The sequence below is a fragment of the Pinus tabuliformis genome, chromosome 2_2 (assembly GCF_031772625.1).
Source record: "Pinus tabuliformis cultivar Carrire ecotype Pingquan chromosome 2_2, CPIR1, whole genome shotgun sequence".
In the NCBI taxonomy this organism is placed as follows: domain Eukaryota; kingdom Viridiplantae; phylum Streptophyta; class Pinopsida; order Pinales; family Pinaceae; genus Pinus; species Pinus tabuliformis.
In genome coordinates, this window is record NC_142300.1 from 103099855 (window position 1) to 103117971 (window position 18117).

Genomic DNA, 18117 nt, shown 5'->3' on the forward strand with positions numbered 1-18117 from the left:
TAAACACGAAGGTCTGAGATAACTCAAAATGCACATTGATTTTAGGCTAGTAAATGGATATGAAAGAGACAGTTTAATGGATGACTGAATTTTCAGGGATGTATGGGACAAAGGACAGCTTGAGCAGAGAAATCAACTCAAAGACATAGGTTGTTTCATGAGGCAAGATAGGCAGGAGATTTAGCAATCAAATTCGAATAATATGGAGTGGAAAGACTATTGAGAGGCTGAAAAGGGCATATGTGATGAATCCTTTTCAGACAGAAGAAGCCACATAGAACATGAACACTTTCCCAAGGCAAAGCAGTAAATTGAATTCTACCTTTCTCGTGACTTAAAAGCATTCAAATGGAAATGATTTTTTAATGAACTGTGAAACATAATGAAATACACATGAAACAAAAAGAAAATACATTTGCTAAACTCACACAACAAGAATCTCATGAACTAGAGCTGCAACCTTTCATTAATTCTCTGTCCAAAAACTGTGCAGTGAAGTTTTCCTCCACACTTGTCCCAGAAACTCCAACCCCCCTACAAATGATTTTTTTTAGTACAATAAATCAGCTCCACTATGAGAAAATGGATCGACCAGAAATAAGGGATCCGTTTCAACTAAAATCATGAAGATAGAAAAAGAGTTGTCCATCTGTTCTGAAGACAGAACAACATTACATTATTCCACTTGAAAATATCTGATGACCAATGAAAAAGTGAAAATTGTAGCATGAATCTCATTGAATCATGAATAAAGACAAAAATAGACAATCTATTTCCTAACTCTCTGCCATGGTAGATATTCGGCGTTCTAATTTGGCTGTCGGTCAATAACTGTTCACCTTCCCTTTTACCTTTTCAATAAAAAACTATTTTTTAATGAAAATAATAGTTTTTCATTTTCCTTCGATGACGAGAAAGAGAGTTCCTCCAGTCCCAGCCCATAAAAATTGACACTCCTCAGAGACAGCTGTAATCTTTAATTTCTTGCACAAATTAGCCCGTTTCAGGAAATTGGACAGTGGTTCATCCTCATCGTAGTCATATTTTTCTCACCAAATGCTACTCAATGGCGATTACAAGACAACTAGACCCTGCTTGGTAATTTACATGATAACACATACTTAACATTGTAGTAAGTACTACCTCATGTAATTATATTTTCTCTCAGATATACATCAAGATGGAACAAAATGGTTTAAATGATACTAGTGAATATAACAGGCTAATCCTATTACTGTCGGACATTTTACTCCTCATTGCATGTTGTCCTGGACTCCCCAAAATCTGGCAATCGACCGCAAGCTGAATTTTTGGTGAGTTTATTCGCAGAAATCTCAATTGAGCTCCAACATCCCCAGTTATCCACATGGTAAGATGGCGATTAATAGTGACATCCTTGAGCAAATCCATGGCCAGACTCTGCAAAGAATTGAGCTTCGCCACAACTTGAGTTGTTAGCGTAGTATTACTATGAGAGGAAAGATAGAAGGCCACAACATAGACCACACCCATGGGCATCACACCATTGTAGAAAACATAGAATTTGGAAGCACTGTATTTGATTCCCACCTTGTTGGGGTTGCTCGCTTTGAAAATCATGGAAATATTCATTATGAGAGACGATGGCATGTTGGGCCTCGGCTCTATCATCAGGGATTCCACTTTTGCACACTTTAGAGAGAACTCAAGCTTCTTGGGCTTTAGAACCAGTAGAATTAATAAGGAAATCACTGTTATGATGGCTGCAATGATGAGAAATACTATTGAAATGCAGCAGTAGCATCGCTTACATGAAAATTTGGAAGCCTTGTAATTTTCTTCTAGGAATGAACCTACTCGAGCTCGATTGTAAGAAGCCATTCCTTTTGGATATGGAGATGGGCACTGGTTTTTTCTGTGTGTATGGCTATATATTTTTATTTTCTGAGGTTGCAAGGTATAATGTCTTGACTACGATTTGAATGCTTTAATGGTACTTAGACCGAGCTGAGCAATCCTTGTGCTTTTCTTTTTTCAAAATTTTTGTGGCCCCGAGATATTCGTATTTTGGAATGGTGGCAAGAAATTTTTTGTTTGTCATTGCAGATGGATTTTCCTTTTATTCTTTTGTTCCTTTTGTATCAAGACCATTCCAAGCGATTTCGGGCGATTGGAGCGAGTTTGGACCCTTTTTAGGCCACTGGCTGTATGTGTCGCGAGGGAGGCCCCATGCGTCGCGCGTGTTATTTGCGCCGCACCTGACCAAATTTGCACTGTGGAATGTGGCTCTATGCGCCACGCACTCCATATGTGCCGCGACCAACGCCCAGTGCACTGCGTAGGCAAACTTACCCACAGTCTTGGCTTTCAAAAACTATTTCACTTCATCCATGATTTTTCTTGACTTCAATGATGTATTTGACGTGCATATGGACTTATGAATGTGGTAAATATCATATATAAACAAAGGACTTTGAATTCTCTTTTCACAAACCCACTTTCTAATATGGCAGACTTTGGCACTTTGTACTTAAACCCTATTTTTGCTTCCACTTTGATTTTTAATTTGATGATGAATCTCTGTCTATCTTTTTTTTGCAGGGGTGTTTGGCATGTGATCTTGGCAGAGGATGACCAGGGCTGCGCCTGAAACATTTCATGTTTGAAAGCTTTTAAAAATTGAATATTCTCTTACAAAAAACAAATTTGATGATTCCTTCTTCAAAACTCTGTTTTGAAGAAGAATAATTCTCGAGCCTTATTGATAATGGACATTTTGAAATGAAGACTTATGGGAGACATCCTCATGGCTTGTGGGCATTATTCGACATTGTTGATGACCAAACCCTAGACCTAGTGACTAAAATAACTCTTTTGCTGACCTAGACATCAAACAAGACTGTAATGACCTGAGAATTGATTCGACCAATAGACCTAAGCCAGCAGGATAAAGCATGAGGGGAATGAATAACAAGGTCCTTCCGTCAGATTATGGCATGCCCTAGCGAAACGCAACTGAGTGAATTGAGCGAGACACCTAAAAATGAAATGCAAAAAGAGTTTTGATCTCTGACGGAGAACTGACAAGACTAACTCTAACAGGTATTATGCTGAATGAATTTTTCATGAGAAACAACAAGGAACTCCTAAGTTAGGAGCCTCTTTCATTATTTATTTATGCATCTTAAAGCTATTGTCAATTAGCGGGGTTTTGATTTCTATTTCATGAAGTAATATGTTGGAAGAATGACACAAATGGTTCTCCTAAGTTAGGCACCACTTCATCTCACATATATTGCATAAGTGAATTAGAAATTACTTAGTTGGATTTATATTTATAATATGTATTTCCTCAATTATTCATAGTTTATCTTCTAACCGTGACTACATCTAATATCCATACATTTTTGACATGCCTCCAAGTTCTACAAACCTGGATTGATAATGAAATACTTGTGTTAATTTACTCCATAAATTAGCCCAACAATCAGTCTTTCCAGTCCTCATGTTTTGCCTCTTTTTGTCCCTGATAAATTATAATTACATACCAAACAATTGGGAATGGTTTGACTAAAGTGCTCAAGGATGCCAAGAAAACTACTTGGCCTTCTTTTCCTATTTCCTGTGGTATCTATACATTGGAAAATTCCATACATGCTATTGTTGAAATTGAGAAAATTAAAGCTTTAAATTTTCCAACCATCCTAAATAGACAGTACAATCCCAATGGGGTCGCAAAATAGGTCATGGCACAAGAAAGAATCAGGCAATTCACAAGAGAGCCTCATAAATTTGACGATTTATTTGGGGTGGTTTCAAAGTAATCCATGGTTGAAATGTTAGCGCTAGATCTACTAACTCCTAAAGAATTGATTGAGTTCAATCAATATTGTAACCAGAGAATAATCAATTCTCCAAAAGTTTTATTAAGACACTTTCGACAGAATCTTGAAGTTTTAAATACATCAGCCTCCTTATCAAATGATCAAATTATTTCTCAAGTCTCCGAGATAGCTACTTTAGTTATCGAGAAAATGAAAAATGTTTAAGAAGAAAATAAATTGGATGAAGTTTGGGAGGAATTTAATCGTGTCTTATCAACTAAAGAAACTCAAGATGTAAACACTATAGTCAATAAAGAAATGGCGCAGATTCCACAAACTGAAGGGACAACCTGATTCACTTCTAAGGCTCCCAATAAAACTACTATTAATGAAGATACAAAAATTATCCCAGCATTTACTAAGTCGGAGATAGATCTAAAAATTTGAATAAATCACTCCTTTGGATGTGTTTTACAATCCAAAAACACAAAGAAGTTATGACTAGGTCAAGAAATAAGAGAAAGTTGGAACAGGCACAAGCATTAGTTTCAAATGAGACTCCTTTTAAATTTCTCTGGAAAGGAGCCCAAATAGTTCCTGACGAATAATTAAATATACTTTCATAGTTTGCAGGAGCTTATGCTAGTGCTACTATTGATAAAGTAGCAAAACTTCAACTTCTTGAGAAGGAAAAGGACCAAAGGATTGTTCAATTAGAATAAAGTCTCTAGAATGAAAGGTAAGGGATTGAGAAACAATGGCAATAAAACCTTCCCGAATTACAGAAAAAATTCAATGACTTGAAGTTACAATTTGAATTTGAAATCAAAGATAAAGATGCATAGGTACAATATGTACAAAAAAATATTAACCATTTGAAAGACAATCTAGAAATTAATGAAGGTTGAAAAGAAGTAGGAGAAATGGATACACTTCTTTCTAAAGAATAGGTTATCTTTTGTCATAAGTTAACTCTAATTCATGATTTGTGTAAGACCAGTGATTATTTTGTCAACCAATTGTCCAATCTGATGACATTCTGTGAAGAAGTTGATGAGAAAATATCTGAACATATAGATTGGCAAGGAAATTCTGAAGGAAGATCAATTGATCTTCCTTAAATTTAAGAATCTCAAAAAGAGATCATTTTCGATGACTGGGACATAAAGATGAAGACAGAAGAAATGGCTATCATCAGAGCTAGAAATATTACTTCTAATTTGACAAAATATATTAGTGATAGCTTATTACAAGCCAATATAATACATGAATGCCCAAAGGACACCTTACCAGATGCCAAAACTCTTAAGAAGTTGTGGTAGGAAACATCAAAGAAAAAGGTTGAAGACATCCAAAGTGTATCAAAAGTAAACCTTGAAAGTTACTGCCATTTCCTGATAAAGCCACATAGTCAATGGCTTGTGCTGAGGTGTATTTCTAATGCAACAACTCAACTTCTTCCAGCACTCAGTGATGTAGTATTTATGGGGCATATTTTCATAAAACCAATTCATCCCCGCCCAGCTAAATCCAATGATAGACATATGTGGACTCAGAGAACGAACGAAGAATCAGTCTACAACATAGTCATGAACTTCTTGTTACAACATAATGTTATATTTATCTTTTCTTTATCTTAGCTTACTTTTTTCGAGCTTTTCTAAATACTTTTATTTTTATTTTACTACTTTTTTAATATTAATAGACTATTTAAACCCCTCTCATGTATTTAGAAAGGGGTTTTGAAGTTTTGATGGACAAATTTGAATTTGCACTATTTTTTATTCCAAACTTATCTAATTGAAGAAGCTGAACGAAAAGATATTTTTTTCATGAGAAGATTATTGATGTATCAGGTACTATTACCTTTATATTTATTCTATGTTTCATTGAGATAGATAGTGAATTTCTTATAAGTTGTTTCATTATATGTATGATTTTTCAAACAATTAGACATTGTGACTATTGATGTGTAGGATTGTATGATTTGTGATTGTATATGAAATAACGAGATATTATATGTGGTTAGTTTTAACAAACTAAATAATTAACTATTTAATTGATTTAGTTTATCTTATCTATTTTCTTTTCATAAAGTGTTTAATGATCTATATTGTTGCATGTTTTGTGAAATCTTTTAACGAATCACATGTAAAGAGATATTTTCTGGGGAAATATGTAGAATAAGTTTATTTATTAATATCATGTTTAGTTTTAAATCACTCCATTATTCTCATTTTATTTCCATGATCCATCTATATTTATTTAAGGGGAAACTGGTCCCTTTATCCCTAGTCAGTGCCACCAATTCCATCAGAGACAAAGCTTTCTTATGTTCCCGAATGGGTGTTATTCCCTGATGTTGAAGCAAAGAGTTTTCAACCTTCAACACATCCACAGATAGATGGACAGACAAAGAGGGTCAACAAGATATTGGAGGACATGTTGAGGGTGTATGTCATGCATCAGCAGAGGACATCGGAGGAGTATCTTCCATTGGTTGAGTTTTCATACAACAACGATTATCAAGAGTCACTGAGGATGAGTTCATTTGAGGCATTGTATGGGCAGATTTGTAACATTCCTATTAGCTAGAGTGATCTAGTGAACAAGGTACTGATTGGAGTCAACATGTTGATAGATATGGAACAAAAGAAGAATATAAAGGAAACACAAGACATGAAGGAGAGTTACGCGGACCAACATAGGGAAGTTAAGGAGTTTCAGCTTGGGGAGAATGTGTATTCGTGCATCAAACCTCAGAAGAGCTCCTTGAGGATTGGATCATGTGCCAGTTGGCATCATGGTATTGCTGGCCTTTTCATATCCTTGAGAGGATTGGACTAGTGGCATGGAGACTTGCACTGCCTCCAACAATGAAACTCAATGATGTTTTTCATTTTTAATTACTTAAATGATATGTAAAATAGATCATGTTATTGATTGGTTTGTATTGCAAGTGGAGCAAGAAGGAGAATCCAAATGAGAACCCCAATGTATATTGTAGCAAAAACATCTCATCCTCCAAAACAAAGCACTTAAGCAGGTTAAAGTGTAGCGGAAGTATTTTGGGCCCGATGAAGGCACATGGGAGATGGTTGATAAGATGTAGACTATGTATCCTTCATTCTATTTCAGTGAAGGAAAATTAGTATTGGTATTTGTACATATTTATGTATGGTTTATATTATAAATACCGCAATGAGCTAAGTTATAAAGCTCCAATAAGTAGTATGGTTGTCATGTTTTACATGATGTTTTTATTTTGAGCATGATGTTATTGTAAATAATGAAACAAGATGGGTTATAAAGCTCCATAGGCAGTATGATTTTTCTCTTTAGAAATTTTTCTAGGTCTAGATGTGGTTTAACACCGAGGACAATGTTCACCTAAGGGAGAGGGGTCTATAACAACCATTGGTTACAATTTCATGTAATGAAAGGTAATAAAGGTAAAATAGTATCACATGCATGGGACACTTATTCCAAGATTAATGTTGGGAAAAATACCCTAGTGGGAATCACTTATTTTGTTTTATGGCTAAGGGAAAATTGGAAAAGGCAATGGCTAAGTCTTTGGAAAGGAAAAAAGGTATTTTCGGCACATTATTTATGAAAATAAAGGGAATTAGGAGAAAGGGAAGGCAAAAGGTTACATGTTTCATGTGAGGAGAAAAATTAAGAATAAAAATGGAAAATTGAAGTAATTAGAGGCCTCATCAATACAAAGACCTCAAATCATTAGTTGGTAGTCTTTTGTCAATTTAGTGTTAGAACTTGCCTGAGAGAGGATAAATAACCAAGAGGAGAAAGAAAGTAAGAAAGCAAGGAAATGAATGGAGAATAAAGGAAAGGGAAAGAAAAGAAAAGAAGGACAAGGAAAGAAAAGGAAGGCAAGGATCAAGTAGCTTCAGCGAGAGTACTGGTAGGTAACAGATTGCATGCATGATTCTTAGATGGTTTTGACATGCATGGTATTTGCATGTTAGTATGTGGTTCTTTTACTTTCATTAGCATGGTTTTTTTTGAGATTCAATATTGGATTTTAGCCTAGCCTTCTGGATAGCCATGGTATGTTGGGATTGTTCTCATTTTCAGCTTTGGTTTACTAGATGGTTTTGAAATCTGGGGTGAGGTGTCCTTGGGAAAATTCCCAAAGGCCTAGGAATCTCTTGACCAGTAATTGTGGGACACACGGTAAAGTCCAAGGGTGGAGACAAAAAAATTCCTCAAGGGTCGTGAAGAAATTATGAGGCATCCATACTCGATTCGATTTTTTTATCTTAACACTGGTTTAGGTGTGATCATGCTATGGAGAGGGTGGAGGTGGTTTAACCTATGGAATCCCTTGGTTGTCTTTTGATTGTTTTATCCCATGATATCCCACATTAATGCTTCGAATATGGCATGAGTGTGATTGGCTGAAGAGATATTTGGCTCAACCAATCTATGGTTAGGTAGAATGTGGAAGTCTCAAACTCGATTGGTATTTGCCTATGGTTAATAAAAGAAATGTTTATCTTAATTTTGGTAACGAAAAGTATTGGTTACTATGTGCATTTAATGGTTGTTCTCTTATGGTTATTTATCTGGTTATATGTTGGTTATAAGCATGATTTTATGACAGATCTTAGTCATGTCTCTTTTCATGTTGTCACTCATAACTGAATAAATAGTGAATCCAAGACCTAATTATTGTTAAGAAAGCTAATGTGAGAAGGTAGAGACCCTTATTATTAAACCTAAAATAAGTTTTTAGTGAATTATGTTGAGACTTGCATTCATGACCTATAGGTTGCATATCTACTAAGTGTTTTATAGAGTGTCAGTCATTATTGGGGATGGTCAGGTCAAGTCTTGTGTAACACCCTCTTCCCACATATACCCAAGTAACCATCCAACTGAGGTAAACATGTGATTAGAATTTACTATGATATGATTCGACCTCCTATGTAACCTTAAGGAAGTGGAACCGACATAAACACGCCATACAAACCTTCCACATCAACAACACGACTCCCAAGAACCATACCAATCTCTCAGGTAACTAGCCCCTAGGTCCTACTGAGGTTTTAGTCAATTAAATTCCCATAAGTTCCGTTGATACGGGCATGCACGCATCCAGGAGGATTTGGACACTCCCACAACATGGGTATTCCTGTTTCCAAGGAATTTTCTACCCAATGTTGTGCCTACACCCCTCAGATTTGAGCAACTGTTTTAGGCCTAGGTGTTATAGACATTTTTGGGCACTGCAATCCCAAGCATGAAATTTCCATAAAACAAGGGCTCCTATGTCCCTAAAATTGTTGTTCTAACCCTTAAAGGAACAAGGTCAACTGATTACAGCTTCTCCTAGAAGTTCTCCATGAAAAACTGCTCAGAATTGGTCAAAACAGGATCGTTTCAGCTACTCCACAGGCCAATTGCATTGCATCTCACCTAAATACACTATGTGGGTGCGTTGAATTTCAAAAAGCCCTTCTATGGGGTACAATGGGCGAGAAATGACAAATGGCAGTGTCATTCCGCGAGGTGGAGAGGCAATGGAAGCTTCCAGAAACTTCTCTTGTGACACTTGCCTCTCTGAATTTGACCAAGGATGAGTAAGAGATCATCAATATCCAAGTGGAAGCAAGAACTATCAAAGGGAAGACACTAATCAAATCACAAGCTGACTCATCTCCCTTACAGATATCTATATATGGATCCCTCATCCTAGAGATCCAGAGGCTGGAATTTTGCATATTGTAAGGAATTGTTGTTGGTTCCTTGAGACAAACATTAGATTGTTGGGTGACCTAAGCTTTGTATGAGGTGAAGAGGGGCTTCCTTGCTGAGAAGATGATGCTGGATCAGAACAACTGGTTGTAACTCCCCTTGGCTCTTTCTTGTTTATCAATAAAAGCTATTCAAGTTTTCCTCCATACTCTTATGTAATTAATGTTTGCTGCATTTGTATGGTCAATTTACATCTGATCCTAGATTGTTTATGATTATAGATCCATGTTCTCGTATAGTGTTATGCTACTGTGATCTTATAGGTACTTTGTGAAGCTGGGCATGCAAGGGAACAAGTAGCGAAAGACTATCAAGAAAGAGAAGAATCGAACCAAGAGATTAGCGCAAGACAGAGGTTGGTCTTCTTTGTTCTTCTCTATCTATACTTCATAAAGGAAAAATGAAAGTAGCTTTACTTTGTTTGTTTCTAAGGCAGCTATCACACCTTAGTTGGATAAGCAGTTCTGAGTAGACACTTTTTCCTGTAACAAAATGGCGACTCCGCTGGGGACGAATTAGTTTGTTTGTTTATCTTCCTTGTTGTCTATTTCATAAACTTACAGACGGAGTCTGAAGTCGTGTCAGGTAGCTTTTGAACTGCATTTGCTATGCAAATGCAAAATAGATAATGTCGCTTCAGTCAATCTCCAGGATCTGTTTATGATTTAAACAACTGATTCACAAACTCTCTGATTTCCCCTTGTGGTAGCTCTTAGATCCTCCTTAGATCTACCCCTGATTGTTGCATTACTTATTACCATTTTCTCGGCCAAAACCCATGAACTAAACTGCAAACTGTGACCCAGAACCTAAGCAAAGTCTCGTCTCTGGTCCAGCGCAAGTACTGTTATGAGAATCTGAAATTCAGCGCACTTCCCGAGTGTAGTAGGTGCACTTCATTTCAAATTCCCTGTGTTACAGGTGCACTGATCAGACTAGGCATTGTGCAGTTTTGGTTTCTGTGATTCATTCTTTCCAGTTATATTCATGAATTTTGCTGCCTGTGATCAGTATATCTCTATTTGAAAACCCTTTTTCTTGCTATTATTCTGCCTCCTTTGTACAAAAGAACTGTAAATGTTTTTGTGTGTTTGTTGAGTCATTCTCAGTTCTCCTTTGCAAAAAGTAACATAATCGCACTGTCGTCCTTTGATTTGAAAGTGTCGCAAGTGTCGTTTTCAATCATAGGAAAGAGTTTGATTACTGTTGATAGTCGGTTATACTGTTACTATTGTTTTTGGTCTGAATTTGTAATTTTTCTAGTGTCGAAAACAAGTATTCATTTCAAAATTGTAAGGTGTTGTGATTGTCTCCATTTTCTATTCCAAAAAGAAACTTGTTGATAACTGTCACTTGAAAGGTAATTCAGATTTGTGCATCAACTTTCTTTTTATCATCTACATACTAAGAAAGTCGAAAACAAATGCATGCATGTGCATTTGCATTTAGACAGTCTGATTGGTTTGATTTAGGAAAGTGCATTTAGAGTGTGCTCTTTTCTCTTTGTGAAAGAATTATGTCTTTCTTTCTTTAGTAGCTAGGATTTTCATTGCACAAAGAAGATAAAAAGATTATTTATCATCTTATATTGCATTTTAGGAATTATACTACATCTTGCGGTGAACTTGAAAGGCAAAATTCATAAACAAGATCAACTATAAAATAAATTCAATGAATCTAACAATGATTTGGAACCTAACGCACAACATTTAGAAGTCTAGGCTAGAGATGTATTCCGGCGTCGTAAAGCCTGGGAACTGTTGTTCTCACTGATGGTTGGGTGATTCCTCCACTTTGAGATGATAAGTGCCAGTACGGACTTGTGCTCCCACGTACCGTCGAGTATATTTTGGGAGACCCCAATACACTTAATCCTTTATCCATAGGAAGCCATGCCTGCCGCCCTATCGATCGCAATGCACTGAACACAGCATTCAGGAAGATTGACTGCCGTACTGTAAAAAGTATTCTGCAGTTTTGCGATTGTTTTGGTAATCTCTCTACCTAGATTTCTAGAGCAGTCCCTTTCGTTCCTTTTCAGACTCTTTAATGGAAAAGGTCCATCTGAGTACTTGTCACTTTAGGCTCATTAAAAATCGAAGGTGACTAGAGTCATCTTTTGTTTTTTCTCGACTCTTAAAAATTGAAAAAAACAAGTTGTGTCAAAGCGTCTAAAATTTATTTTAAACAGAATATTCATCACCCTTTCCTACGTTGATCTTGGGTTGAGAAAATGGAATCTACTAACCAAGGAATTCCCCTTGGAGGAAATCCTAGTCCCTTCTCCTCTTGGGGAGATGTTGGTGCGCCCCATATGGCCACATTGTCACTTCTAGGACTGACAATCGGCTTTCCTGTATGGCTCTTCTCTACCTTTGTCGTTCAGAACACCGCAATTCCTGAACAATCGAGTTAGCAACTAGACGATTCCAGAGTTACCCACCAACCTTCTACTTCCTCCAATTCTTCTTCTCCTCCTTCCTCTTCACCTGATGGGGTTGGTAAAGCCAAAATTCAAGTACCTGGGAAGAAGAAGAAAAAGAAGAAGAAAGAGAAGACGAAGAAGGAGCCAAAAGCAAAAGGGGGCAACCAAGCATCGTCTAGCAAAAATCCACACACTGCACTGACCAGGCCTAAATCGCCATGTGTCATTTGCAAAGGAGACCACTATCATATAGATTTTCCTTGCATCCCTCGGATCTTAAGGGACTGGTCTCCTCGTTTGCACAACCCGGTGTCGTCAACCTCTGATGATCATGTTGAAAACACACTGTCGACTAGTGAAAGTGAAGCCCCAGGAAAAAAAGTAAAATATAGATTTCCTTGTAAACTGTGCGAAGGCGATCATGCCGTCCACCATTGTCCCTTCTTAGACGAGGCTAAAAGAGTTTTGGATGATCGTCCGGTTTCACCGTTATGACTTCCTCCTAGATATAAAAAAACTCTTACTGAGTCTGTCACTAGTTGAAAAGTCGGCTAACCCGCTCAGGTGGTCGGCCGAAGCATCTATCATTGAAGACAAACCATCCGAACCCATACCAGATGAAAGTCAATAGGTCGAGGTGGCAGTTGACCCGGTCTTGCCTTCAGAGGTTCCATCTTCAGATGATATAGTCACCGAAGAGAACAAGGATGACACCGTCCAAATTCTTTTCGTAAGCATAGACTCCGATGAACATGGGGGCAATTTACCCGTTCCTTTACCGTAGGAAGGAAGTTCGTCAGAGTCATACACGGCCGTCTATTTGGTCCCACCTCCAAGCAACCTAGTTGTCTCCTTTGACTGGAATCAACTAGGTAGACCTCGTTTACCAGTTAGTGTACCATTGTGAATCATTGTTCAAATATATAGAATGGTTATGGCCGGTACCATCATAGATGAAGGGGCTTCTGTGAGTATCCTTTCTTGACTGCTTGGAAAGCGCTTGGTTCGCCATCGCTTTTTCCTGAGATAAGAAATCTAATAGGTTTTGACAAAGGAACTAGTCGACCGTTAGGGATCCTTCCCAATGTTCCCATAACATTGAGAGGGAAAACCGTGCAAATGAACATAATGGTAGTTCAGGGACCCCTGGATTATAATCTACTCCTTGGACGAGATTATATTTATTGCATGGGAGCGATTGTCTCCTCACTCTTTAGAGTAATGTGTTTTCCGCGCGAAGGAAGAGTGGTCAAGCTCGTAGACCAGCTTTCATTTGCCGTATCATACAGAGCAAATAGTCATATACCATCCCTGAATGGTCTTTTCATAGAAGGAATGTCTCATCAATCTCCAGTCCGTCTGCTTGATGAGCGCGAGTGATTCGGGGGATCTGACTGAAACCCAGGGGGCATGCATCTTGGTCTGCTTCGGCAGGAAAACTTCGAGTATAGGGTAGGTTTCCACGAGAGAATATGACTAGTCTGTACTCCCGTCCGTGATTGGAAGAGGGGGTTATTCTGGAATAATATTTTCTTGTAAACGTTATGTGGGTTGGCAGGCATTGCCACTCAACGTTTTCTATTTTGGTAGACATCACCGAAGAAGTGTTTTGTTTGCGGTGTGAATAGAACAATCTTTGGTAACCTGAAAGAGGTATACTTTTCCTGACAGAACAAATGTTTTGTTGGTGATTTGAAAGGTGACCTTGAAACTCTGTTTTATACCTGAGGGCATGCAAACCTTTTGGCATGCAAGCAAAGAGAGACTATTTATTTTTTAAATTTGTAGGTCCTCTAACCCTTTAAACTCGTAGGATTGGTCGTTTCCTAACTTGCATAAAGAAAGGATGTGGGGAAAAACTATAAAAGTTGCCATTTTTATATATGAGACATTCTTATTATACGACTGGATTAATCGAGCAGTTTTAGCGCGGACTTCATGCTCGTTAAAAAATTAAAATAAGCAATGAGCACATGTTCCTCCAGAGTTTAAGCTCATTAAAAAATGATCCAATTTCCGATAAATAACCATCATGAATGTAACACTTCAGCCTTTAAAGCCTTGGTCGTGTTTGCACCATCACCTCCACTTTTACATTGGCCAATCATTCACCTCCATTTGATTGTTTACCCATTTTGAGGAACAGTTGCGAAGAGTGATCATGTTAGCCATCCTTGTAACACTGTCGTGATTGGAAAAATCCAAACCTTACCTGGAATCAGCTACTACCCATTTTATCACTCGTTCCTCAAAAGACGAGTCTCCTTTAAGCTCTTTTCAATTGACTCGTAAAATATGAAAAGATTTCTGAGCCATTGGCCTCTCCAGCTCGTTAAAGGGACCAGAAGTGCTATCCCTCCTCTAAATTTTAATCTTTTGGGACTTGAGGGATTATTACACAAAAAGATCGTGCGCTTGTCTTGTTCGGCTCGTTAAAAGGACCAAAAATTCATCCCTTCTGTATTGTTTTATACTTTTTCGGACTTAAGGGATTAGATGACGAAAAAGGAATTTTGGAGTTTCCTTTACGTTCCTTTTTAGAATCTCTAAAATTGAAAAGGACCGAGTTATCTTTATCATTAAACTCATTAAAATTTAATAGCAACAAACTTGTCTATAGACGAGAACGAGTTTCACTATCGCTAGGCTCGTTAAAACATAGCGATGGGTTTGCTCAAAGGGAAAATTATAGAACAAGCATATGTTATCCTCCTCAAGCTTGACAAAAATAAAGAGGTACTGGTCAGCAATGTCTGGGGAAAAATTGGGAAGAAAACTTGAAGAAACTTTGTTGGTAGCAAGTCGCTCTTGAACATGACACTTTCACTCCACATTCAAGTTGGGTTGGGTTGTTTCATTCACGGGTCACATCGCCATGGTCCCATCACACCATCCACATTTGGGGTTAATGCTACCAATCCATCATGTCAGTGTCACTGATATTTTCAAGAGAAGTCATTCAGAGAATTCACCAGTGTCTCACCCGCTACAATACATTCATACTCCATTCTTTCATGACCGCCACCCTGAACTGTATATCATCAGATCATTTTCACCTCCATTAAAATCATTTGCTCCATTCCGTGTCATTGATGTGGGATTCATTAAGGCCCTCCTATGACGGATTGCTTCTTGTCGACATTAGCTCATTATCCAAGAAGTTGATCTAGGAACACCCCATTCAGTACTTTGAAGCTTGCATTCCTCAATGGCAAGTTTCTCACTTCCGGCGACAGTTTTACATCAATGACCTTCGACCGAAAGATTTTGCGTGGTGTTCAACGCCAAGTCCTTTATTCACACCACGTGAATTGTACCGCAGTAACTTGAGGGTCATTTTCATGATCGGTGATTCCTCTCGCACATGTTAATATCTTACATCATTGGTTGGTAATCAAGCGATGTCTTTCCATGTTCGACTCCAGAACATCTCTCACATGGATAGACTTGTACTTCGAGTGAAGATCAAACGAGATTGAAGACCCCGGATCTAGTTTTATCCATCCGGGCTACGATATATATTCAGGGAAATAAAGACATTAAATGTACATCATTGCTGCACAGATAATCATCCAATCAAAGGGATGATGGCTCTATCAGAATCATCAGTCTACTCTCAGACGATTGTTTGTCATATGTACATGAAAATGAATTTATAAAGCTGAGCATGGGAATGCCCGCCTTAACTAGATCATGAAAATATTATGAAGATAATGTATTGTATTGTATCTTATTACAGGTCTCCTCCCAATGTGAAAGAACTTCGGATCCTCATAATAAAGCATTTCACCCGACATCAAAAGATTAACGACCTCATGCTTTAGGGGGCAACTGTTATAGACATTTTTGGGCACTACAACCCCAAGCATGAAATGTCCATAACCAAGGGCTCCTAAGTCCCTAAAAGTGTTGTTCTAACCCTTAAAGGAACAAGGTCAACTGATTACAGCTTCTCCCAAAAGTTCTCCATGAAAAACTGCTCAGAATTGGTCAAAACGGGATCATTTCAGCTGCTCCACAGGCCAAGTGCATTGCATCTCACCTAAATACACTGTGTGGGTGCATTGCATTTCAAAAATCCCTTCTATGGGGTGCGATGGCCGAGAAATGACAAATGGCAGTGTCATTCCGCGAGGTGGAGAGGCAATGGAAGCTTCCAGAAACTTCTCTTGTGACACTTGCCTCTCTGAATTCGACCAAGGATGAGTAAGAGATAATCAATCTCCAAGTGGAAGCAGGAACTATCAGAGGGAAGACACTAATCAAATCACAAGCTGACTCATCTCCCTTACAGATATCTATATATGGATCCCTCATCCCAGCGATCTAGAGGCTGGAATTTTGCATATTGTAAGGAATTGTTGTTGGTTTCTTGAGACAAACATCAGATTGTTGGGTGACCTAAGCTTTGTATGAGGTGAATAGGGGCTTCCTTGCTGAGAGGATGATGCTGGGTCAGAACAACTGGTTGTAACTCCCCTTGGCTCTTTCTTGTTTATCAATAAAATCTATTCAAGTTTTCCTCCATACTCTTGTGTAATTTATGTTTGCTGAATTTGTATGGTCAATTTACATCTGATCCTAGATTGTTTATGATTATAGATCCATGTTCTCGTATAGTGTTATGCTACTGTGATCTTATAGGTACTTTGTGAAGCTGGGCGTGCAAGGGAACAAGTAGCGAAAGACTATCAAGAAAGAGAAGAATCAAACCAGGAGATTAGTGCAAGACAGAGGTTGGTCTTCTTTGTTCTTCTCTATCTATACTTCATAAAGGAAAAATGAAAGTAGCTTTACTTTGTTTGTTTCTAAGGCAGCTATCACACCTTAGTGGGATAAGCAGTTTTGAGTAGACACTTTTCCCCGTAACACTAGGTCACCGTTCGCTGCCCAGAACTTAATGAAACCTTTAGGGACAGAAGATAGCAATAGAAAAATGATACAAATGAAATTACTTGAGCAAGGACTTCATTGGACCCCTACTAGTCATGACAGGCATTTTGTCAAATATGTCACAAGTATGTAATCTACGGGTTTAAATAAAAAATCTAAGCATAGGGGTCTCATACTCATGTGAGAATCACTTTTAAGCATTGATGCCTCAACACATTAGCTGAAATTTCATCCATTAGGCCATAGATATATTATTCATTCTTTTACAAGTAAAAGCATGATGAGCTCCATACATAACTACTGTCATAATACATGTTCATAACCAGCATAATAGCAACATAAATACCAAGGAAACAACAACCATATAAACCACATATAAACCAGTATAATACTCATGAAATAGCAAGGATAAATAATGTCATATTAATGATGAAAAGGAAACCAGTTTTGGGACTTCCACAAACCACCCAATCGTAGAGATAACTAAGCCAAATATCTCTTCAGCCAGTCACCCCCATGCCATATTCCAAGCATGAATGTGGGATCTGATAAAACACACCAATCAAATCATCCAAAGCTTCCAGAGACCAGACCACCTCAAACCATCAAATAGTGATTCTACCTCATAGTCGGACATCACAAAATGATCTGAAAATCACTCTTGAGTGATCTCAGTTAAATAATTAATGAATGAAGGTATTACAGACTCATGTGCTGGTGTGTGTCTATGTTATTTTAGGAAACGGATTGATCTGATTGCAAAATACACAGACACTGGAAAATGGAAAACAGTAAGGAAAACACAATAAGAAAATGCAAGAACACAATAATTAATAAGGAGTTCACCCTATTCTCCAGGGCTACATCTCCAGTCCAGCTCTCAGTGGTGCCCTTATTTTATTGTGTCTTTAAAGCAAATATTTATAATGAGGAGCTCAATTTGAGTCTGTTGAAATAGATAATGTTTGGTAGGGTGGTTGTTGGATTCCCCAAGCCACTAGAGTATACAAACTCTTTTCCTATCCAAGTCTCAACTTCTCTGGTCTTTAATGGGAGGAGCCCAACGTGGTGCTCAATTCCTGACAGATCCTCTTAGCGATTGCCTGAACCTCTCAAGCTTTCTGTCTTCTGCTTCTTGCTCCATTGTCTTCTTTTTTCCTCTCTTCTCCTATCTTCTGTTATGTTCTCTATCTGTGCATGGCTTAAAGCCATTCT

At 37.9% G+C, this 18117-nt stretch overlaps 1 protein-coding gene across 1 annotated transcript; it reads right to left on the reverse strand.

Moving 5' to 3' along the window:
• Nucleotides 1–1164: 1164 nt before the first annotated feature.
• LOC149191595 (uncharacterized) lies at nt 1165–1860 on the reverse strand. The gene has a single exon (XM_089406267.1). The coding sequence runs from the start codon at nt 1858–1860 to the stop codon at nt 1165–1167; it is 696 nt and encodes a 231-aa protein (XP_089262393.1).
• Between the last annotated feature and the right edge of the window lie 16257 nt (nt 1861–18117).